Below are 26632 nucleotides of genomic sequence, written 5' to 3'. Positions count from 1 at the left end.
CTACAGGCCTAAAATATTACTTAGTGGATTGATATTATGGTCAACCATTGAAAAAAAAAATTCCTGCAAAGTTATGGATGTAATTACGATCTTTTTCAAGCGCGTATGTAATGATTATTTTTATCAACGTCGCACACACCTTGCTAATGTTTTCAGTATTATTAGGGCTTTTTTATACTAATTTTCATATATTTATTGGCAGGTAGAATAGAAATTAATATTGTTTAGCGTTTGCCAACGACCATACCATGTTGAACACACCGGTTCTCGTCCGATCACCGAAGTTAAGCAACATTGGGCGCGGTCAGTACTTGGATGGGTGACCGCTTGGGAACACCGCGTGCCGTTGGCCCATTTTTTATGGTAATTTTATGTTTTTTTTTATTTTTTTATCGTTAACATCATAAAAAATTTTATATCATTCTTTAACTTTTCAAGTATGCTACAGGCCTAAAATATTACTTAGTGGATTGATATTATGGTCAACCATTGAAAAAAAAAAAGGCGTTAAAAACAAAAAAATTATGTGCGATGGCCGAGAATCGAACTCGGATCAACTGCTTGGAAAGCAACTACGCTGACCATTACACCACCAACGCCAGTTGTCGAGATGAGCTAAGAAGCATTTATATTTTACTTCAAAACTTTGACTAGATCAAATGAACTTTAATCGGTCCCGCATTTTCGTTTCGGTCATGAGTTGGTTTTACTCCGGTACTCGAAATTGCATGACGCGGGTAAAGAAGTTTCACTTCAAAAAACATGGCCAAAAAGTGTCTTTTATTTTATTTTGTGGATGTTCAGGCATAAATATTTAATTTTTTCCAATCATTTTATAAATAACTTAATTTGCCACATTATACAATAAAATCATAACCGAAAATGGGTTCGTAAGTAGGAGATTTTTAACTTTAAAGCAGTTTTCATAGGCCTTTACACAATTTTTTTCTGAGCTTATAAAAAGACTTATCTAAAAAATACTTGATTATTTCAAAGACCAAGATTTATTCTACTCTCAGTATTTATTAAAGCATCGTTTTTTTTGTATAAGTGTTTTTATAAGCACAGGAAAAAATAATGTATAGACCTATGAAGACTGATATGATTTAAGATTTTCACGGCCAAGAGTATTTTTGTTATTTGTTTTTGTGAATGTGAGCTTAAGTATGAGGTTGTGATACCGTGTTGCCAGCTCCAACCCTCTGAGCTAACATTAACGTATCATTTTTTATTTAAAGTGGTTTTCTTCGTTTAGCTCTGGTGTATCCGTCAATTACCGGATACCAAGATACCTATGAAAACTGCTTTAAAGTTAAAAATCTCCTACTTACGAACCCATTTTCGGTTATGATTTTATTGTAAAATGTGGCAAAGTTATTTATAAAATGATTGGAAAAAAATTAAATATTTATGCCTGAACATCCACAAAATAAAATAAAAGGCCCTTTTTGGCCATGTTTTTTTCTTGCATAAATCAAAACAGGCGGATGATGTTAAGCGGGAATTTAAACCTTATCTCCATCTATGTAAGGGTTGTTATTGATAGCGGCTCAATTTAAAATACTACACGACGTAGTGCATTGCCTTAAAAAGGCCTACAGAAAAGTCCATAGTAATATATGTCTATCTCCCAAAGATAACCCCCAACAACGCCGGGTACACTGCAGCTAGTATTTTATAAGCTATCAAATTATTAAATTAAAATTCAAATAATACGATAAAGAGAAAGACACAGAAAAAAAAATTGTTACGTTAGGTTAATTTTGATTAGGTTAGGTTAGGTAAGGTTAGGTCTCAGTCGTAAGTCGTAACCTAATCTTTTAAATTTCTGTGTCTTCTTCGAATCTTATTTATGTTGTTTCAGTAATTATAACTTTTAATTCAGGCCATAACTATCAACCCCAATAAGTACAATTTCTTTGACGATACATTTGAGGGGTGTTTGGCATTATTTATGTATCTACAGGGTTTTCCAATAAGAGGTGTTACTTTGAATAGCCCGCTATTTCGGTAGATGTTTTTTTGAAGCTGTTTTTTTTTGACATTTGACAAGTAGAAACTACGTTATTAATAAAAATGGAACGATACACGCTTCAAAAACCCATTGAAATTATTAAAATTCACTTGAGTGAATCAAATGCAAATCATCTTGAGTGATGAGGCCCATTTCCACATAGGTGGCTTCGTCAACAAGCAAAATATTCGCATTTGGGGCTCGGAAAGCCCAAGAGTTATTGTTGAAAAGCCTCTCTATCTTCAACGTGTGACTGTTTGTTGCGGTTTATGGTCCGGCGGAGTCATTGGACCTTACTTTTTCGAAAATGAGGCTGGAGCAACAGTTACGGTGAATGGATTGCGCTATCGAGAGATGATTAATGATTTTTTTATGGTCGGAATTGGATGGTATTGATTTGGACAACGTTTTCTTTCAACAAGACGGCGCTACGTGCCACACAAGCAACGAAACTATTTATCTTTTATGATTTAATATCAAAATAACACCTCTTATTGGAAAACCCTGTATTTATTTAGAATTAACTGCACAAGTGCCATTTATATTAGAGATAGTTAGTTATTGACAGTCGTAGTTAAGAAAAAAAGAGAAATTATTAAAAATTAAAAGATTAAAATAAGTTAACAAGTGAAAAGAAAAGAAAAATAATATACATTAGTGCAAAGTTAATGAGATGAATGAAAAAAAAAAACAAAAAAACCTACATATTATGCATTGACCTCGCTAAAATATGCACTGCTAAAATGTTTAAATAATACAGCTTTATATTTCAAAAGAGGCATATTAAAAAAATCAGCAACATTAGCATAAGAATCATCAATGATCTGTAATTTATTTGAAGCATGACACCGTGGTTTAATTTTATAAATTGAATATACTACAGAATCTTGATCTAATGGTGAGAACATGAAAGTGAATGAACATTAATATATCAGTGCTAACGAAGTATAATATAATAATTTTTTTTTTTATACTAAAATAAAAGAATTTTTTTTCTCCTATCACCTAACTTATAAAAAACCTTAATCTATTGAACCTTGAGGAATTCCAAGTTTTAAATTAATACAAATCAATTTTTTGTTATTGCACTCTTTCAATAATATTAATGTGATTCTTAAAGAAAGGTGAACAAAGTGTGGAGTTATATTCTAGAATTCTTCAAAGGAGAGATGTGAACAAATTATGGAGTTACATTCTAGAATTCTTCAAACGAGATATGTGAACAGCATTTTAAATGTGTTAATATATTTTAAATGGTCGAAAATCCTTATTATAAACCCAACATTTTCATAGAACTGTTAGCGATTGAAGTTATATAAGATACAAAGCAGGTATTTCAACTACAGAGATTAATTCTCCGTCGTCTATGAGTAAGGCCATCGACTACCAAGCCAGAGGTCGCGGGTTAAAATCCCAGCGATCATAATAAATTTTTTTAAATTTATTTGCATTATTTCACAATTTACTAATTTAAAATAATATATGGTATATTTGCGACATATTCCAGAGTAGAAGATACTTTCAGTATCGCCCTTTGTTATATCTCTCTGAATTTCTCGCTGGAATGCTAAGACTAGATCATCCAGACGTATTGCGTTTTTTTTTCCAAGAGGGAGGACCAACCTACAAATGCTCATGATTCTGGGGAAAATGACTACGCTTTTAAACCAACTTCCTTCACACCAACACCAACATGTTTCAGTCAAACCACAATGAATTCAAGATTGGAGTGACTATTTTTTTAACACGATGATGCATCGCAACTGATTTAATAAATGTGTATACCTAATAGATTAATAAACTCGTAGGTAGATGGTATAAATGATGTGAAATGTTATTGGAATCACAGTTTTTCACAAATAAATAATAAATAATATGTGGCGGAAGGGTTGTTTAGTCCCGTGATCAATTTACATTTTATACTTATGGTCTTACTAAAAAACACGCTGAAAATTTAATTCAATTCATAAACGACCGCGTTTTTGAAAAACATGAATAGTAGAAACTGACACAAAATGGAAAGATAAATTAAATGGAAGGATGCATTATTATATCTTCTTTTTGAAGATGTCGTAAAAACGAATACCACTTTAAGAAACTAGATACAATTACCTTCTGTTTATTGTATTTGAATTTGACTTTGAAATTTATAAATTGGAATATTTTAATATCACACATGAAAAAGTTGAAAAAAATTACACCCATGGAGTATAATTTGAGAGAATGCGAAATTTGGAAGAAAAAAATTCTTTTATTTAGTACATCTGTAAGAAAAGTTTCACCTTACATTTGATCTCGTTGATACAGTAAAAAATATTGTAATAATCCTCAGAGAATATAAAGAATAATGTGTTAGAATTAACCCTAATTTCACTTGTCAGTCTGCAGAAAATCCAACATTGCCAGTTCTTTCGGAGCCCGGTTAAAGTTATTTTTTATTAGTACCAACTCGAATCTTAACTTTCACAGTCGTTACAATGTGAAACAAAAATACCGTTTAGCGAATGTGAAGTGTTTTTTCTTTAGTAAGAAGGCTGTTGGTATTTACTTAAATTTCTTATTTGCGTTTACCATCCCCAACATGTAGTGTATCTTGAATATTAATATTAAGGGGTGTGTTACCCCAACCCCCACGAAACAATAGCGCCTTCCGATAAGGCAAGTAGGCAGCCAAGGACAATCATTGGAGCCCCGACCAATCGATAACAACCAAGAAAGCTCTCTGGGAGTACCGGCGAACTTTTCAAGAAAATTATTAGACTAATTAATTAGATTTAGAATCGGATACTACTTTTATGTAATGGAGATTAATTAATTCATTATATATTTAATATGAAATATAATACTAATTTTTGCAGACAGTCCTCTAAATAATATCACTTAAAAGTGTGAAAATATCCCAAGAAAATATAATTAATTATACGTTTGTTGGGCAAATTTTAAAAGCAAAATAAGCAAAGATTTTTGTTACATATTTATTTTATTTACAATAAAACTCGCTTGTGTTCCATACCGAATTCTCCATTTGGGGGGCAGGTATGGGTACCGCCGCCCCGGGAATCATTTATTGGATAACCAACACCTATGCTATACGACACTCCAAGTAGTTTACTAAGCTTGGTGACTTAGCAGGGGTGCCCGGTTCACGGGACGAGGCTTCTTCAGAACTTGGCGGCTGATGAGTCTGTCCACTAACTACGTGGCAGGCCGGATCGGGAGAAACTGGTTGAGGTAGACCTTTTGACCTATCAAACAGGACTCTCTCGGAACATTTCCATGCACCGCAGTAGGAGGGATGCATTCATACGTCCGTCACAGATGACACAGGCCCTGAGTGGAATTATTATCTTCATGGCCTCCAGTGTGAAGCTAATGTAATAAATTCAAATTTGAAATTAATATGTTAGGTAAGTACCTCATTTAACTAACTATACTGCCCGGTTTATCAGCTTCTTTTTTTCATCTATTTTCGTTCTCCTTTTTTAGCAATTGAAAAATTTAAAAAAAAAATTCAATATATTTATTTTTACTATTTATTTTATATTTTTTTTTTTTTATATTAACTCCACACAGGAGGCCCTCAAGAAAATAATTTCCTTCAGGGCCTATGTCATCTTTGGGGATGCTGTGTGGAGGGTCTTTTTGTGGAGAGGAATGAGTGAACATTGGTCTTGAAGAGTCCCAAGTTGTAAGAGGGAGGAAACACAGAGGCCGGCAGTTCGTTCTACAGCCGAGTTGTTGAACCTAAGAACAAATCGTAGAAGCGACCCGTTCTCATGTGACAAATGTCAACCGTGTACAAATGTTGGGCGCGCGTTTGGCGTGTATCCCGACTACGCACCGGTGCCGAAGGGATCAATGACACTAGTTCATCAGAGCATCTTCCATTGTAATACCGATAGAACAAGGACAGCATACCTACCCGACGCCTGTGCTTTAAAGATTGAGGTCCGTTTGTTAAGATTGGGAAATCTATCAAACGGACCGCCCGTTTTTGCACAGAGTCAAGGGTTTTTTTTCAGGTATTTTGGGGCTCCGAACCAGAGATGGCTGCCAAATTCGACAATAGGGCGCACTTCAATTGGACATGGATTCAATTGTGGAACAAATTATGAACATGACGTTGCGGGCTGAAAATATTAAAATAAAATAAAAAGTGTGTTCATTTCATGAAGCAAGAGTTTTTAGCTGGTCACTAAACACGGTTAAAGACATTCCAAGCAAAGTTTCAATCCTGATTGGTACTATTTAACCAGGACAGTAATACAAGTATCTAAAACTGAAACATGCAGCAAATACACCATTTTATATTATTTTAAATGAATAAATTGTTGAATACCACAGACAAAATAAAATTTAAGTGCACGTTGAGATTTGAACCTCCTATCTCTGAATTCCTAACCAAGGCAACGTATTTCAGTCTCAAATCAAACATCTTTTACCCGTTATTATTTTCTTTATAAAACACCTCGCTCAATAGCGCCGTTAGAATTAAATTTTCTTTAATAATTTGGATGTTCTTCAACCATAGATATCTGGATCGGTGGTATCGAATGAAGGAATTCCCGATTCTCTTCAATTTCTTCATATATAATATAAATGGTGGATTTTTATCACGTCTAAAGGTCGTTGGGGGCAATAAACGTGAAATATTTCTCATCGTTAGCAGGGTCGAGCCTGATATCTAGAAAATTCACGCTCCCTCTTTCAGGGTTTTCTTTTTTTCATTTCTTCACCGTTATTGCCTAAATTAATTTTGACCTGTATAATTTAATAAATATCTACAAGACATTTTGCACTGTACATTCAGGTTCGAGTGGTATTTTTCTCGAACTATTTTCTCTTTAAACATAAATAACTTCAAATTTATAATTTTACACATTTTATAAGTTTCCCCGCTTGTCACAGTTCAAAAATCGTTATCCAAAACCACGAGACCTAAAACTAATGTTAGTCGATGTCAAATGTCATGTGTCGACTAATTACGGATTCTGTTGATAAATACCTTCATCTCGTCAATGTTGATAAAGACGTTAGTGCTTGAGACCCTAAAATAATCTGTTTCTTGATCAAGGCCATGTAGCCCGAAACCAACCTAGCCTTTAATGTGAATACCGCACAAGAGTACCAACAATCTAGAAACGGTAGGACTGTTATATTCTCAATCGGTGGCCTCCGTAATTGAGCGGTTTCGATCCTTGGCCACGAACAATCCAACCGTCCAGAAAAGGTGGGATTGTTATATTCCCAATTGATGTCCTCCGTAATTGAGCGCTTACGGTCCTTGAGTACCAACAGTCCCAACCGTCCAGAAACGGTGGGACTGTTATATTCTCAATTGGTGGCCTCCGTACTTGAGTGGATACGATCATTGGCTACGAACAGTCCCAACAGTCCAGAAACGGTGGGAGTGTTGAATTCTCAATTGGTGGCCTCCGTACTTGAGTGGATACGATCATTGGCTACGAACAGTCCCAACAGTCCAGAAACGGTGGGAGTGTTAAATTCTCAATTGGTGGCCTCCGTACTTGAGTGGATACGATCATTGGCTACGAACAGTCCCAACAGTCCAGAAACGGTGGGAGTGTTAAATTCTCAATTGGTGTCCTTCGTAATTAAGCGGTTACGATCATTCGCTACGAACAGTCCCAACAGTCCAGAAACGGTGGGAGTGTTAAATTCTCAATTGGTGGCCTCCGTAATTGAGCGATTACGATCCTTAGCTACGAATCCAAAGGCCGCGGGTCCAAATCCTGGCTTTGCAATTAAATTTTATTTGTTTGAATTGTGTTTCCATATATACAAACATCACGTATTCATTTATAAAAAAAATATAGTTTTTATATTTGCGGCACGTTTCAGAGTGATTCAGTATCGCCCTCGTGAAAGACCACCATTGGCTTTAACCGTGTTTGGTAACCAGAACTGAATAGCCAGGTGCTTCTCCACCTCTCTCTTTCCCATATAGTCTCACGACATACCCCAGTTGGGGATGCCATAGTCTCACTGGCACTAAACGGTTGGGAGCAGTCGGGACTTTTGTACCCTACTCAGATTAAAAAAATGTATGTATTGTGAGGTTAAAGGTATTGGGGAAGCGTAGGAGATATGAAATAGGAATGTTGGGAAGTACCTGGCTATAGATCTGGTCAAAATGCGACTAAATCCAACACAACGTTTGGATTCTGAATGGTAGTATTATTTATTTATTTATATATACGCCTAAAAGGGCTTTTATATAGAAGTGATACATGATGCAGTGTACATAGGAAAATATCTGTATTATACAGGAGGTACTGACAGTAAATAGATGTTATCCATTGTAAAGAATGTACAAAATACACAATTGTAAAATTGTGATTACAAGTATAAAGAGAAAATATTAAGAAATAATTTTAAAAAAAAAACTAAATATGAAGCAATATTAGTAAAACGTAAGAGTAATATAAAGTAAAGAAAAAATTACAATAACACTACATATAAGACAAATCATTAAAATTAATTTACCAACGCTACTCTAATTTGGGTATACGCTGACTACGAGTGCCCAATAAAATTTAACACTTTCCCGAAATAATTACTAATTCCTGATGATCTCAAACTGTGCCCGTGGTATTGTTCTCAGGTGCAAAGCTTTCACTTAGAACAAATTTCACTTCGTTTTATTTTTACACTCAAAATAAATATGACATATTTATCAAAATATCCCACTGGTTAGGTTAGGTAAGGTTAGGTTAGGTATGGTTAGGTTAGGTTAGATTAGGTTAGGGCAGTATAGTAAACTTGTAAAAATAATTACATCATTAGAAATCAACATGGCCGCTTATAATTTGTTAATAAATGTCTATCTCAAGCTATTTTCTGTTTTTTTTCCATGTTTTTCCTTTATTATTTCAACTAAAATGAAGCATAATACGTTTGCCCCAAGGTAAGTTCATAATTACTTCTCATACCGTCGAGATTTGGCTTAATTTGACAATTTTAGCGCAAAAACAGTGAGGGCACTGCTAGACGGCAAGTTCCCTAATTTGTAGGATTCAACAAAGTGTTGGTATAGATTATGCTTATGTCAATAAATAAATCAATAGCACCCCCATACTTGTTGCCCATATCATGCATCCTATTGGTCGGTGAGGTAAGTAATGGTAGTGCGGGGATCTACCACTCTAACTTAACCTAACTAAAGAAACAGTTTAGCATTGTATATATATATATACGATTATGACGTCTGGATGAGACCCAGACGCGATGCCAACTCAGCCACTCACCAACAACACTAAATGTGGCCTGTCTTATGAATTCTGTCGAATAATTCGGCCCACCGCGGCCGATGTACAATTTCATAACAAAACTCCTCATCTACCCGTAATTCGTCGCCTCGCTTCGAAAACAAAATACCTATATTGGGAGACAAACTCCTAGAATGCAAACGAACAAAAGGTAAAAAGCCATGCATTGTGAGATATTTTGACTGCGAGGTATTTTGTCAGGTAAATATTTTCGTAACCCAATTTTCGGAATCAATAATTTTGGTTTAGGTGTCATGTTCAACATCAACACGCGCTGTCCAGACTTTGTTGGTCGATGTGCTTACCTCTCCATCTAGGACCGCCACGATGGAGTATCCATCAATCATCGTCTCCACGCACTGCTTTTCTAGCTCCTGGTGGCCGCCCCCAGCAGGACACAGCTGCACGGCCTTATTGAGAGGCTCGTCCTCGAAGAAGCTAGCCCTCAGGTGGTCAATTACCGCGCTGAAATCTTCCTCTGTTACTATGCGGAACTCCATCGCTGGCTGATCTGAAATCAAACAATATATAGGATAATCAACGTATTTAGAATTCATTGAAATTAGCTACATTAAATGAACGTCGTCGTGACAAAAATGATATCAAATATCATTTCAAAATCATTTATCTCCTGGCCACCGTCTACTAAAAAACCCCGAAACTTTCCATGTTCCTTTTCAAAAAATCTACTTAACCTTCTCACAACTGTTATTCACGACTCACGACTATATATTTACTATAATATCTATGTAGTGGTAAGATTCCGCAGATATTACGTATTTATTCTATTATATGATTTGCATTTTTTTACATTAAACCTCTGTCTGTTTTGTAAATTTTAAGTAAAATAAACAGGTGTGACATATGGTGATATTTTTGTCCATTTTGACAATATTTTTTCATGAGGACATTCACTTTGTGTATTTGGTCAGTTTTTCATGGAAACGTTAAAATATTTTGTTATTGCTTATTGAATATTTTGATAAAATATTGAAAGAGTTGTACAAATTAAAATACATTGTAGTATATAGCAAAAAATCCATCAAAGGCCAAGTCTGTGCGTGAGTATTATAGTAGATTATAAAATTTATATGGTTTAAGTATAAAGCATGTTATTAAAGTGTACATTATCTCGAAGATAAAAGACATACTGTAAATTTATTAAAAATAAAACTATATGTCAAATGAAAACAAAAAAATAACACAAAATGTGAAATTTTCAGAGAAGTTTTAAACTAGACATAAATAATATGGTACCTACTAATGTTTTAGAAAGAAGCAGATTTATAAAAGTATATAAACATCGTGGAATCAAAAACAAAAACAACACTAGTGTACAATAGGGTGTATCGATATTTAATTTTTTTTTGTTTTCAAATTCCAAGTTACTAGGTTAGGTACCACAACTTACCACAAAAAGTTTTGGATTTTTAAAAAAATGTTTAGGTCTCCCGCACAAGGCTTAAAGTTTTAATATTTTTCAAAAAATATAAAAAAAAATTTAAATTTAAAAAAACAAAATCGTAACTTTTGTGTTCTGAACTCATTTTATGCCTTCTGTAAGAAAATTAAAATTAATTCCGGTGGTTTAAACTTTGAAAAAAAACATGGTTCATATATGTACACAAAATTACAAAATTTCAACAAAATTAACAAACTTTGGGGCTTGTGCGGGAGACCTAAAATCCATTTTTTATAAAAAAAAATCGTTTCTTACTTATTTTTATGCCCTAATTTTACTGTTTTTTAACTTGGAATAAACACAAAAGTTACGATTTTATTTTTAAAAAATTGGATATTTTTTGAAAAAAAATAAAACTTTAGGCCTTGTGCGGGAGACCTAAACATTTTTATAAAAATCCAAAAATTTTTGTGGTAAGTTGTGGTACCTAGTAGCAACTTTTTCTCAACTTGGAATTTGAAAACAAAAAAGAAGTTAAAAATCGATACACCCTAGTGTACAATCAAAAACAAAAACAAGGGCATGGATGTATGGCATTACACAACATGGCATTTCTCAACCAATATAAATACGGATGACTGTTGATTTATAAGAAAAATTTATCTATTTCGGTGTATTTTAGCCAATATTTTTATGAAAGTCAATGTTTTGACGTAAAAATGTCCCATTAAAAATTGTAATTACATAGTATGTTGTACATTTTAGGGGCAGTAAAATTTATATACCTTTGGGCTAATTTGGTTTTGCAAGGGGTACCGCAAATACAAACATCATGTTTTGGCCAGAACGGTTATCATGTTTTGTGAAATTGTAAGGACGCGTGAAATAAGTTTTGTCTTATGTACAAAATATCCCTTTCTTTGAACAATTGTTTGGAGAGGTAAGTTTTTAATTTATTATACATAATCATGATAATTGTTTTTTGGGCACGAAATTTTCAATACGATACTTATCGGTTCATTTAAAAATTATTTTAGATCATTTGGACGTTATTTTGGTCAACTTGTATGAGGTACAATCGAAAATTTAATCTAAAAATCGTAAAAAAATAAATGTAACTCGACTACCTACCTACCCTACATTAAGATGGATGAACATTTGTTAATTAATTTCCCTACTTTAATATTTAATTGTCGATTGAATAAAAGTTTTTACAATATTTTAAATTATAAATAGTGTAATTTCGTTAGTTAGTTCCTCCTTTTGATACTTACATAGTTGTGTCACATTGTAATTAAATAACAATTGACAATCAATTATAAAGCTCTCGCATGTGATTTTGGAAGATTTACACAGGTACCGACTAATCTAATAACAAAAAATGTATTAAATAAGACTTTTCATATCATGTCCGATACGGGAGCTTTCGGAGCTTTTAGAAAAATCAGCTTCGGGATATTAATTTCATTCACAGAAGTCCGAAGAAGATGTTAACTAGATGTAAAACTGCCCACTGGCTATTATAATCATCAGATTTCAGTCTGTCTTTTAAAAAGTTTGTTGGTAATGTTTCCGATTACAAAAATACAAATATTAGATTATTTAACAGAAAAAGATAGGTCACACCTAGGACTCGAACCCAGGACACTTGCCTTGCCGAGGTACACTCTACCAACTGAGCTAATGGGACCCTATCTCCTTCGGTCATATTTAACTGAATCATTCTTCGAATAAGAACAACCGACATTGCCTTCATTTTTCTCACCGCACATTTTTATTGGCTGCTATCTTTATGTATGTGCCCCGGCAAGGCAAGGGTGCTGGGTTCGAGTCCTAGATGTGACCGTATCTTTTTCTGTTTCAAATATTCGTTTAGGAATCGCTAATATTATTTTCAATAATTAAATATTATAATTTGAGATTTACTCATTTAAGTTATTCCAAAAAAATTAAATAAAACAAATATTAGACTTTTGGTTTTGTGATGTTTGTCATCTAATCTTCTTAATATACCTCATTAGTCATTATTATTATTTTCTTCCTAATTTATTTACTTATAATTAATTTGCTTTTATTTTTCTATTTTCTCACTTTTATTACTTACTTATGTTATCATTTTTGTTAATTATCATCCCCCATGTCATTGTTCGGTCACCCAATGATTGGGGCTGATAAGCCAACACAGGTACTTTGTAATACTTATTTTAATTTTATTTAGTAGAATGTTATTGTTGTCAACTTTAAACGTACTGCCCTGAAGTAATAATTTTATTTTGAATAACTGTAGTTTTTGTTTTTGTAATAACTTTGTAGGTTTATATTTTCAATATTACATTATGTTTCATGTTTATCACCGATCGTGTGGCGATCTACTCGGATATGTGACGCATATTTGGGGGCGGTACATGGAACGTTTTGGTGAAACTCAAACCGTTGGGTTGGATATCTCCAAAGCCTTTGACAGAGTCTAGCACCGGGGGCTTATCGGGAAGTTACCATCGTATGGGATCCACCCAACCCTGCATAGTTGGATTGCAGACTTTCTGAGGGGAAGAACAATTCAAACCGTGGTTGACGGCTCTTCTTCCTCACCGCACCAAATCAATGCGGGGGTGCCACAAGGATCTGTGCTGTCTCCGACGCTGTTTTTATTGCACATCAACGATCTCGTTGAATGTGCACCAATTCACTGCTACGCTGATCACAGCACCGTTCACGAGGGTTATCTTTTTGACAGGCCCCCTTCCACCTATGATGTCCGAACAGCTCGGGAAGTTTTGAAGCAAAAAATTGACCACCACCTCGAGATGGTTCGTGCCTGGGGTAAGGCCAACTTGGTCAGTTTCAACGTCTCAAAAACCCAAGCGTGTCTGATTTCGGCAAAGAGGGAGATCAATGACTGTCTGGTGAAATTAGATGGGAGCACTCTCCCCAATAAAGACTCCATTGAAATGCTTGGAGTTACTATATCAGACCAGCTCAAGTATCGGGGATCCATAGAAGCCCGATTAAATCAGGCCTCCAAAAAGTTGGGCGTCTTGTACAGGGCTAGGAGATTCTTCAACAGTGACCAGCTGCTGACCCTGTACAAGTCTCAAGTCCGCCCAACTATTGAATTTGGGAGCCACCTTTGGGCTGCTGCCCCAAAATACTTGATAAACCTGCTTGAATCTGTGCAAAGGAGAGCGATCCGTCTGATTGACAATCCGTTGTTAACAGACCGATTTCCTTCTCTAATGCATAGACGCAATGTAGGCATGCTGTGTCTGTTCTACAGGTATTTCAATGGAGCCTGCTCCAAGGAGCTAGCAGCATTGATTCCTGATGCACCGGTGCACGTGCGCGAAACTCGACGAACACGAACTGAACACCCGTTCACGGTTGACGTTGGCTTCATGAGAACGGGCCGTTTTTACGACTCGTTTTTGTGTAAGTCGGCTCGTATGTGGAACGAGCTACCGGCATCTGTTTTTCCTCCCTCCTATAATCCGAGCCTCTTCAAGGCCCGCATTAACAAATCCCTTCCTACAGCCCCTACCTTATTCCGCCTCACAACGCCGCCCAACCGGGTGGTGACATAGTTCCCCTGTCTGTACACTGCACAGGCAGGGACACTCTTGTGAGGTGTCACATAAAAAAATAAAAATGTTTACAAGCATTTTTCCAAACTATAATTAAAAAGCTGCAAATCTCGACGCAGGTGAGACGAGCGGCTCATAATTTTATTGCATTTCACATTTTTAAAATAAATATAATTACAAATTTCAATAATGAATACTTTGTTTTTCAATTACTATACAGACATTAAGAAAGAATGTGTTAAAAAAATCTACGGAGTGAGAAATTTTGGAAAAATAAAAAATAAAATAAATAAATATCATAAATTCAAAACTAGTTTATCCTCTGTCAATGACAAATTAGCGATTTTTTTAAACGTATTACAACTTATTTGTGTTCTCATGACTCAAGCCAGAATCATGGAGGTCATACATAGATTTGTGTTCTCTCGAATACAATACTAGGTTCATGCCCGAATCATGGAGGTCGTACATAGATTTGTGTTCTCTCGACTACAATATTATTAGGTTCATGCCCGAATCATGGAGGTCGTACATAGATTTGTGTTCTCTCGAATACAATACTAGGTTCATGCCCGAATCATGGAGGTCGTACATAGATTTGTGTTCTCTCGACTACAATATTATTAGGTTCATGCCCGAATCATGGAGGTCGTACATAGATTTGTATTCTCTGGACTACAATACTAGGCTCATGCCCGAATCATGGAGGCCGTACATAGATTTGTGTTCTCTCGATTATAATAATGGAGGTCGTACATAGATTACAAGATAATATATTTTGATTTAAACAAATATGGGCAAAGAACGCTAGACTACATGATACCTAATTGCTTAAATACCTGCCTGCCGAAATAAAAAAATTACAAATGTAAAACCAAATCTTATTTTAAAATATTGGCTCGCTGAAATAAATAGTTTGTATTAGAATATTATTTCTTATACAAACAAATTCTAACTGAATGTATATTTATATATATTATTTTATATATCTCTTTAGGCAATGCCTTTTATACATGTATACATAGTTTTATTGTTTAAGATACTATCACTGTCGAACTACACGTGGTTGATATTTTTTTTTTTTTTTTTTTTTATTAACGACAATTATAATTACAAAGATAAGTATATTATTCGCAGTCCTCCTCACTAGGTATTCCTGTTCCGAGGCGGACTGTAGGTTTTTGTATAGGTGTAGATCGTGATTTCCTTGTTAATTTCTACAAAAAAAATTTAAAAAATTGTCTTCACATTTGTTCAGTTCATAATTTTATTGATTTCCTCATCTTCATGTTTACTTAGCCATAATTTGATGTTGTTTTTATATTTTTGTGTCTCCGTTGTGTTTTTGAGTTCAATTGGCAGGGCATTATATAGTTTTGTAGCATGGAAATGATGATTTTTCTGGCCAAAAGACGTATTTAATTTTGGGATGTTCAATAGTTTTGAGGATTTCTTCCTTGTAATATAGTTGTGTTGGTCGGCAGGGTACTCATATTTTTCTGTAAATTTGATTAGAGCATTTTTTGAGTATAGTTTTATTATACTGAACACTTTAAAAATTTTAAAAATGTCTTTTGATGGAGTTCTTATGGGTACTTTAAGGATTATTTTTATTATTGCTTTTTGAGTTTTAATAAGCTGCTTCATGTGGATGTTTGAGGCAGATCCCCATCCAATAATCCCATATTCTATGCGTGATTGACAGAGAGCATAGTATACCTTATATGAATCATTTATACTTAGTACATTGCGTATATTTCTAAAGTAGTATATAAGCTTTGTGAGTTTATTTGTGATACTATTTATGTGGGAGTCCCATCGAAGATTTTCATCAATTTCAATGCCGAGATATTTTATACTTCTAGAGTGTATTATGGTGGGGCAGTGGCATGATTGCGTTTCGTTTTTTCCTTGACAATCATGTAATTTTAGAGCATAATCTTCAGCTGGTTGTCCTCTAGCCGTTATAGAAAACGTTAAATATTTAGTTTTGTTAACATTAAGTGTGAGTGAGTTTTGCATAAGCCATTTTTGCAGAAGGATAAGCCCGTTTTCAGCTTGTTTGTAGGTGGTTATCCAATCACTTTCATTAAATAAAATGACAGTGTCGTCGGCAAAACTAATGATTTTTCCGTTGGTGTGTAAGTTGCAGATATCATTTATATATATCAGAAATAATAAAGGTCCTAGGACACTTCCTTGCGGTACACCGTAATTGATTGGGAGAGGTTTACTTTTACATTTGTCAATTTTAACACACTGTGAACGTTCTGACATGTAACTTATCAGTAGATTTAGAGTTGTGTTTGACATCCCAATTGTTTTAAGTTTCTTGAAAAGGATTTTATGGTCTATCGTGTCAAAGGCCTTTTGCAGGTCTATAAAAATTGCCAAAGATTTATTTCCTTGGTCTAAGCTTTTTGTGATCGTATTTATGATATCGTCTATGGCGTCGGCAGTACTCAAGTTTTTTCTAAAACCGTACTGAGATTTCGATATTAGGTTATTATCTTCTAGGTACATCATAAGTTGTTTTTTTAGTACTTTTTCCAATATTTTAGAAAAGGTACTGAGAAGGCTTATTGGTCGATAGTTATTGATATCATTTTTACATCCTTGTTTATAAATAGGTATAACAGTAGCTTCTTTAAGGGATGTGGGAAATACGCTTTTAGCTATAGATAGATTGATAAGGTGTGTCAGCGGGAAGGTAATTTCTTCACTGAGATGTTTTATTGCATTGGTTGAGATTACATCATCCCCTGATGACACATTTGGTTTTAGGGAAGTAATTATGTTTTTGATTTCGTCAGCGGTTATTTGTTTGAAATTAAGTTCTCTTTCCAGATGTCGAGCTTCATTTGGTTTGTCTGCATCATTTTTAACACGTAATGTAATTTGTTTGGCTAATTTTGATCCAACATTTGTAAAAAAATCATTAACATGATCAAGAATTTTGTCAGGGTTTTCGGCATATAGAGTGGGAACCTTGTTTATGTTCAGTTCATCGATTTTTGATGTATTACTGGTGGATTTAGAATTCGTGAGTTCATTTATGATTTGCCACATTTTTCTGGGATTATCGTTACATGCTTCTATTTTATTTTTATAATAGGACTCTTTTGTGGTGTTTATGATGTTTTTGCAGATGTTTCTATATCTTTTATAGTATCGTAGCTTGTGTATATCATAAGGATTTTGTTTAAGTTTTTTATGTAATTCGTCTCTTTTTCTTATGCAGTTTATAATATTCTGTGAGATCCAAGGCTTTATGTGTATATTCTTGTGTGAAATTTTCTTCGTAGTTGAAATTAAAAATAAAATTTTGTTATCTCTGTAAATTTAGCTTTTTTTTCAACGTGAAAAGCACCCATTTACAAACTACTACGAAGTAGTGTATTGGGACTGTTTTATTATTTATTTTATTATTCTTATATTATTTCTTATGTGTAATATTGTAACATGTTGAAAAATATAAAATAAAATTCATCGGAGAATTATAGGTTTTCATAGATAAAGGGGTCGAAAAGCAGCCGGGCAAGAATGACGGTAATTTATTATGGTACCCGGAGCACAGAAACCGTTAAGATAAATGGGTGTTTCCATTAATCTGGGGAATGTGAGGTCGATTTCTCGCCTCATTTCTCTTCACGTGCTATTAAGTAATAACAAAATGGAATATTTGGTAGGTATAATAGTACAGGGTTTTCCAATAAGAGGTGTTATTTTGAATATGTTGATTTTACTTTTGAAGCTGTCATTTTTTGACATTTGACAAGTAAAAACTATGTCATTACTAAAAATGGAACGGTACAGGCTTCAACAAAGCCTTGAAATTATTAAAATTCACTTGATTGAATCATATGCAAATCATCTTGAGTGATGAGGCCCATTTCCACCTCGGTGGCTTCGTCAACAAGCAAAATTGTCGCATCTGGGACTCGGAAACCCCAAGAGTTATTGTTGAAAAGCCTCTCTATTATCAACGTGTGACTGTTTGGTGCGGTTTATGGTCCGGCGGAGTCATTGGACCTTACTTTTTCGAAAATGAGGCTGGAGCAACAGTTACGGTGAATGAATTGCGCTATTGAGAGATGATTAATGATTTTTTTATGGCCGGAATTGGATGGTATCTATCTGGACAACGTTTACTTTCAACGAGACGGCGCTACGTGCCACACAAGCAACAAACAATTGATCTTTTACGATTGAATATCAAAATAACACCTCTTATTGGAAAACCCTGTACAAGAAAACTGAAGATTTGGTAGGTACAATAATCGTCAGGGTGTTTTAACGGGGTAGCTGTTTTGAAAATGTACTGTCGGGGAAAGTTTACAAACGACGAAACTTTTTTTGTGTAAAAGTACCTACCGGTAAAATAGTATCAAATTGCGTAAAATAAACCATAATTTCATGAAGTCACCAATTTCTGTCGGACCCTGTACATCTTCATTCTCGTATGTCAAGAATCTTTTTTTCATTTGTCAAACCCTATTTTCCCTACACTATAAGTAGGTACTACAACGAAGTTAAACACATTAGGTAAATATAATATAAAAATTTAACTTTATAACACCATTTTTCTTCTTTACGATAATTTTATTCTGATTTGCATTGTAACAAACTACTACTAATAATTATAAGCAATAATTAGTCGCCTGAAATATCCACACAAATTGAAAATATCTCTTAAGTAAAAAGAAATGCCGCCGACGGGAATTGAACCCAAATTGAAAAAATTAAAATTAAAAAAATATATAATAAGCAGTAATTGTTGATTGAAGTAATAGTACATATTAATTATTTGGCGTGTTGGAAATAAACCGACGTAGCTCAGTGGTCCAGAAAACCTGACCGGACATCAGAAGGTGCGGGTACAATTCCCGTCGGCGCCATTTATTTTTACTTAGGAAATATATTCAACTTGTATGGATATTTCAGGCGACTAATTATTGCTTATAATAATTTGTTTATCATTAAAAAAAATAATACTAATTTTATTATTCATTACATCTAAGAGAAAATGTATACAGGTCACCAACGTTGCTAAACTAGATGCGAATAATGATGGAAGATTACTCTTTCCAACTGACTGTAGGGATTAGGGAGTGATATAATAAATATTAATATACATTACATAGTAAAATATGCGATGTAATATAGTATACATTCTATGGGTATCATATTCATCAAAACATCCGCCTTATCAGACCCCTCCCATCCCACTTATCGAACTGACAATCGTTCACAGATACCTCTAACACTAATGTACCAATGTCGTAGTGTCAGTTTTGTACAATAGATGAATAGATATACATATCTAGTTTCCTCTCCGTTCGATCTACTTTACGTGACACTGTGATATATGATTCTCCACACTTTGATTACTCTGGTGAGTCGAAGCGACTACTAATAACTGTCTAGCAGTTATGTGCTAAGTTTGCGAAATGCATAAATGATGTTCATTTTATGGCAAATATTGTCTAGCAGTTATGTAGATAATTGAATAGAAATCTTTGTTTCAAAACATTTTTAAAGAGAGAATAGTGTGAGATTTGAGCCTTTCTCTTATGGGATGATTTTCATATATTTTTACGAAGTCAAATACTGTTTTTAATGTGAGGGATGAATAATTGTTGCTTTGAACTTAAATTAAACTTTTATTGGAGATGAGAAATAACTCATTTCTTTAAAGAATTTTCCAATTGTCTTATTAAAAAAACTATTCATACATTTGAGAATGCGTATATATCCTTTGGTAAGTTTAAGGAGTAATTTTGTAGTAATAAAGCTGCTGTGTAAACATTCAATTATTATTTTATGCGATGGATGGCATTAAATTTGTATCACAGTGTATAGTTAAAACTCATTTATCGTGTAGCGTCCTTGATATGTCTTTAGAATAATACAATCAGATAACTTACCGGAGTTCGATTTCGTATCACAGGTGTCAGTAAGCAGATATATGAAGTAACGGCCTGAAATGTCCTGAAATCACTGAAACTTCTTTGAAAATCGTTTTAAAACGTTGTAAAACCGATAACTGAGGTGATATCTACCAGGAAATCAGAAATAACCCGGTTAATTTGAATGAGTACTCTTTGTTTTTCTTTTGGTCCTGGGAAATGTAGCCAGCACGTTTTAACCGGGCGGCAATCGCTTCGGGAATGAGTGAGCCTAGAAGGAGACGGGAATAGGTGAATTTTCTCCGCTGCGTCTCATTCCCTCTCAGCTTATAAAATAGGCCACGATGGGTTGTACTCACAGCCCTGGACTGGGAATTTGTTCCAGCCGGCATCGACAGTAGATACCTACTACCTACCAAAGTATTGGACCATTTATATGGCGGTGAAAATTGTGGAAAATTGCCGCGATTCGCAAAAACCTGCGTGAGACCTAATATGGAATAAAATTCATATTTTAAAATACTTGTGAGATACTTACATTACTTACAACACTCACTGAAGAGATAACTTATTATAATCTTAATGGTGGTTCTTCTGAATATCTCTAAATAGTATAAAATTAAGTCGCTTTCCGCGTCTGTCTGTTTGTGCGCTTAGATCTTCAAAACTACGCAACGAATATTGATGAAATTTTCACTATCATTTAGAAAATTTCTTTCGAAAGGTTTATGTATATAATACATACATTTTACATTTATTGAAAGCAGAGAAAAGTCGATGTTTTGAAATCAAGTCGTAAAAAAAAATCTCGGGTGCTTACATTGCCAACGCCCGCTAAACCTTTTAAGATACATAAAAGTAATGTAGTACAGAATTGTATATCTTAAAAAGGACTACATATAAGTTTTGAACAGTATATGTCTATCTCATAAGGATAACTCACAGCAACGCCGGGTAAACGTCAGCTAGTGATACATAATTTGCGACGGAATCCAGATTTTATATGGAAAAGCTTTTATGTTTCAATCAACCTTTTTTCCTCACCCAAAACCCCCAAAATTGGTAATCCTACATTTTCACTAGATTCGGACAGTTTGCTTTTTGTGAAATCTATAATTTTAAATGTGTTTGTTCGTATAGTTTTCCGAACCACTCGAGAGATGGGTCTAAAAATGTTAACATGAAAACATACGAACGGTTTGAAGACAATGAATTCACCGATATTTCACTGTTTATTCCTTATTCTTAGGTTATATAAATTTGGCACATTCTGTCAAGCGATCGCTCAAGACGTTTTGCAAACTTGCCATCATATGCCAAAAATCGTTCAAGTGGATAAGCGGGCGCACTTCAAAGGGTGGTGCTTTTAATTTTTTTTATTAATTTGGTATTGCTGTGGAAATATTACACGGAATAGGGAAAACGTAATTTTTAATATTATGTTTGTATAATATTAATTTTGAAAGGTTTTCAAAATTACAATTACTTCTTAATTTACATTCAGTGTTAATTTTTTTATGTTGGGTTCTGAAAAGAATCCGAGATAGATTAATATAAAATTGATTGGCTTTAAAATGATGTTGAAACTAAGGGTAAAATGATGAAAAAAAACATAAAAAAGGTATTGTTAAAAAAAGTTACTACTAAAAATAAAACAAATAAAAATGGTTTTCAAATTGATTGTTTAAAGATTTAAAGCTAAGAAATCTCTACTTTTTGTCAAAAATTAGTTATGAATTAATAGAAACCGGGGAAAATCACGGGATAGCTGAATTCTTGAAATTTCAGTTCCAATTATAAAATTTTTTTATCAAAAAAAAATTACCATTCATAATTATAATATTTTATCGCTTGCCTGAATTCATCGCACAATCAGTTCAATTTTGAAAATGACACTTGAATTCAAAGCAAAATCTGAGTTTATTGAACCAGAGTTACACACAACTGTAAGCATTTTTAATGCTAGAAATAAAGTAGGCATATTAATATAATAAATTATTTTATATGTACAACTCCCATCATTCCTAAAATATTTAAATGCTTCCGTGCTTCAAAATCAAATTAAACTTCGTTTTTCCTGAAATTATGATTAATGGTAATACAATATCTTAGTTTTAAATCATAAACATACAAAAAATCTTCGCGAATGTCAAAAACTCCCATTTTCGAGGACTTAACTTACCTGTTTTGCCCATACGTTTTATAACCTCGTATAAGCGTAGCGCGCTCGCCAGAGACGAGTTACAAGCCTCTACGCTCGTAGACCCACATATAAGAAGTAATCTCTCACCAACACAAGGCCGCTACGAACGCTACGCCGGGCGGTTCCTATGAGAATATGCGTGAGGTTTCATGAAGAATGATAAGGGTTGAACCAACAATGCTACATTAGAGTTATGGCTGATTACTGTGTTGGTTCTTTTGTGGAATGAAATACCTGAATATTGCCCAGAAGGGCTTTTTGAAGGAGCTTTTGCGGTTGTTCAACGCAATCTTCTGAAAATTAAACGTAGACAATGTCCCGTGGTGCGTATTTATGCACTACAATTTTGTTTTATTATCGTTGGTTTTTAAATTTAATAAATTTATTTTAAAATATAATATACTGGTACCTACATTATTTAATTCCAAAAAACCAACCCTTTGGGCAACCCCTTTCGCTACGTTTGGTGACTTATCCGCGGTGACCAGGTTCATGGGCTGGACTGGGAGAAGCTGGTTGAGTGGAAGGCGCAGTGGAAGGGATGGATTCATACATCACACGAGGACACACTGACCCTCGGATTCCTACCCACTCCTCATACATTTTCTTATTCATTTCCTTAAATCGCCCCTCCGCACAACATACGGAGAAAAATTAGTTTGCTAATTTATTTAGAATCTTTTCAAATTATTGGTATTCCTCTAAAAAGTGGATTGCAGGCCTTTAAATAATGAATTAACAGGTTTCCTGATAAACTTAGTAAACCCAAAGGGGACATAGTCGATGAAAGAAATTATTATCTTCAAGGCCTCCCGTAGTGTAATGAGTTAATAAAAATAATCCATAGTTAACTACAGAACACTAATGATAATAAATAACTAGGAAAATGTCCCCTTTACTTTTGTTTCCTGGAGGCAGATGTTTGCTGAATCAAGTTAACTCTCGACAGGCCAAGATGCCAAACAAAACATCTGTAACCAAGTGGGCCTTCCGACGACCCCATGCATTTTTCTGTCTTATGGGCTTTTAAATAATAACAATAATATTGGACAATTTGTATAGCGCCGCTTTGTGAGATATCACCCCATGGGCGCTTTACAGTTGATGAATGTATTACAAAAAATACAAATATTACAAAAATTAAGTGAAGTAAAATGAAGAACAGGAACAGGTGACATGAAGATAGAATATAAAGATTCTGCAGCAAGAATCCTCTATAGAAATCTCAATTATTCACTTATGTATTTGCGCAAGAATACGTAAAATGCTAAAATGATATGTCAAGTATTTAATCTAATATAAGGAGGATAGTAATTTTAAGTACTACCTACTCCCCCACTTGGGTGCGGGATAGTTAATCCTGATGTCGTCGACTGGTTAAACAATCTCAGTTCCCATTATGATCTCCTACAACTCTTCACCCCCATAAGAAGAAGAATATTTTTGACACCGATATAATTGATAATATATCGTCTCGTGAACAAGCAATCTAAAGCTTTTTTTGTCAAATAGGAATAACAAGCAGAGACAGACATATTATTAAGGCGAGACAAGGCTATATAAAAAGGGTTTGCTCGGGGCTCACATATTAAGTAATTCCAACAAATTCGAAATGATAATACGTATTTTTTTCAGATCGATTTAAGTTATTTATACAGGGTTTTCCAATAAGAGGTGTTTTTTTGAATAGCCCGCTATTTCAGTAGATGTTGCTTTTGAAGCTGTTATTTTTTGACATTTGACTAGTAAAAACTACGCCATTAATAAAAGTGGAACGATACACGCTTCAACAACGCATTTAAATTATCAAAATTCACTTGAGTGAATCAAATGCAAATCATCTTGAGTGATGAGGCCCATTTCCACCTCGGTGGCTTCGTCAACAAGCAAAATTGTCGAATCTGGGGCTCGGAAAACCAAAGATTTATTGTTGAAAAGCCTCTCTATCTTCAACGTGTGACTGTTTGATGCGGTTTATGGTCCGGCGGAGTCATTGGACCTTACTTTTTCGAAAATGAGGCTGGAGCAACAGTTACGGTGAATGGATAGCGCTATCGAGAGATGATTAATGATTTTTTATGGCCGGAATTGGATGGTATTGATCTGGACAACGTTTACTTTCAACAAGACGGCGCTACGTGCCACACAAACAACGAAACCATTGATCTTTTACGATTGAATATCAAAATAACACCTCTTATTGGAAAACCCTCTATTTAAGATTAATAAGAACAGTACCTTATCATTAAAATATTTTATGTAAAACGGTTTGAAAAGTTAAAAATAATATTATACAATATATAAAATTAGCGGTAAGTAACAGAATTTATTTTTCTAGAAGATGAATTGATAACTACCCGAGGTACTCATCTGGAAACATCTGATATTTTAGTTATAATAAAATAAACCCCGAGGACAGACCAATTTTCTAGGCCTGCTAGAGCAAATTCGACCATAGGTCCGTCCAATACACCAGAGCCGCGCGTCGCATATTTTTGTGCACGGCTTCTTCACTTACGTCGTTAAGATTTCGACTTTATTTTAGGGTATTGTCCCGTCTTAAGACTTTTGACAACAAAACAACACGTTTGTTATGATAACAATAAATTAGGCATTGTCTGCGTGTCTTCGCATTGTGCGAAGTCAAACCACTTTGTCTGACAAATGACATCTCCCATCGGTCCAGGAGCCTCGCGAATATAGCTCTGTTAATTAAGTACTCATTGCATTGCCCATTCGCACTTGAGTCGAACTACAACACCAATTAAAATTGATTAGGTAGATGGCAGGCTCAATTACGGCGCTCTAGATTAGTCCATGTAAACAATGGGAGATTTAAAATTATGTTGAGACGTTTAACATACATTCTATTAATTAATAAATGTGCGATTTCTTACAGTCTTAAGGGGAAACCTAAAGTACGTTATAATCTACGTTCAGAGATGGTGTTAATTTAATTATTTCATTGAAATACACTTTTTGCAAGTTATGCTTTAAACTATCCAGACAAATTATTACGCATTTACCTAAATAAGTTTGTAAAAATAAGTTTTCTTAGATAAATTATCAATCATTGTTCTTGGTATCCTTTACAAGATGGCTACACCAAAACTAAACGCCAAAAACCACATTCACTTTACTATTTCTTTTATTTATATGCTCTTACACATAGTTTACAGTAGACAGATGATGTTTGCAAATAATACAGCAATGTTCTTTACATAAAACATGATAGGTAATAGAGTGTAATACAATCAGTGACTGTATGTAAATGGTTAAAACTTTAGTCATTTTTTGTGAACACCTCACTAGGAGAACCTTTTCTGAGGTGTTTGCATATTTTCGAAAAGTGTTATTCTGCGGTCATAAGTAGAAACTCTTTGAGACTTTTTGAGACTCTTAATGAGTACACTATGGTTCACCCATGGCGGCAGTATTGTATCAAAGGTTATTATATGGAAAAAAATTTACTAGGATGATTTACACATATGCACATAAACACATACTTAACCGCAATCTACAATCTTTACATCTGCCCTGATGATAAACACTGTACCACTGTCCGAAACTTTGGATAAGGAGAAGAAAGCGCAACACGAGAAATTAACCCAATAATTAATCACTTTTGGCCGTGAAATTTCAAATCATAATCATCATCAACTTCCTGTCCAATGGGTCAGGGACTATTCGCTTCAACAAGCTTCGTAAGCTATCGGCATTTCAGCCGAAGCCTCACCTTGTACAGCCTTCGTAGATACTTTCCCCAACTTTTTCTGGGGCGTAAAGGTTCAAACATAATTGACTGAGCGGTGACCCGACAGTTGATCCCCCGATAGTTAGACACCCGACAGTTGGCCCGCCGACAGTTAACCCCACTGACAGTTGATACCCCGGACAGTTGATGCCCTGGATAGAAGATGCCTCTGCCAGTTAATCGCTCAGAGAGTTGATACCTCTGAATAGCTATAGCGTATTTCTCTAAACAGGCTGCATAAATAAGTATGTCGTATTTTGTTATTCGGCCATATTTCCTCGGCACGGCATTGGTGTTATCAAAAATATTTGTAAACATAGCGGATTTCCACTCAAGAGGTCTGTAGATAGAAGTATATCAAGTATTTTTTATCCTCTCTGCATACTTACTTTACCGATCAGGACTACCCAGTGAAGAAATTATCCTTTAGGGGATCAACTATACGTGGGATCTACTGGAAGAGGGATCAACTATCCGGGG

At 34.5% G+C, this 26632-nt stretch overlaps 1 protein-coding gene and 1 non-coding gene across 3 annotated transcripts in view; one reads left to right on the top strand and one right to left on the bottom strand.

The window, feature by feature from the left end:
• The window catches only part of LOC149415271 (arylalkylamine N-acetyltransferase 1-like), a 29582-nt gene extending 9139 nt beyond the window's left edge, over nucleotides 1-20443 (bottom strand). Inside the window, exons 1-2 of one of the 2 annotated variants that reach the window (XM_089642250.1) lie at nucleotides 20214-20443; nucleotides 9609-9814 (exon numbers count right to left, since the gene is read on the bottom strand). In XM_089642250.1, the coding sequence (XP_089498376.1) occupies nucleotides 9609-9803 (195 nt within the window). In that variant the 5' untranslated portion in view covers nucleotides 9804-9814; nucleotides 20214-20443. The remainder of the gene's footprint in view (nucleotides 1-9608; nucleotides 9815-20213) is intronic. The other variant, XM_089642251.1, reaches the window with a different exon arrangement.
• On the top strand, nucleotides 234-352 carry LOC149415272 (5S ribosomal RNA). The gene has a single exon (XR_016303789.1). It is a non-coding gene; the product is annotated as a 5S ribosomal RNA (ribosomal RNA).
• Nucleotides 20444-26632: the final 6189 nt, after the last annotated feature.

Source organism: Hesperophylax consimilis, chromosome 18, assembly GCF_061612785.1.
Source record: "Hesperophylax consimilis isolate HC1 chromosome 18, BYU_Hcon_1.0, whole genome shotgun sequence".
In the NCBI taxonomy this organism is placed as follows: domain Eukaryota; kingdom Metazoa; phylum Arthropoda; class Insecta; order Trichoptera; family Limnephilidae; genus Hesperophylax; species Hesperophylax consimilis.
This window is presented reverse-complemented; position numbering and strand designations above follow the sequence as displayed.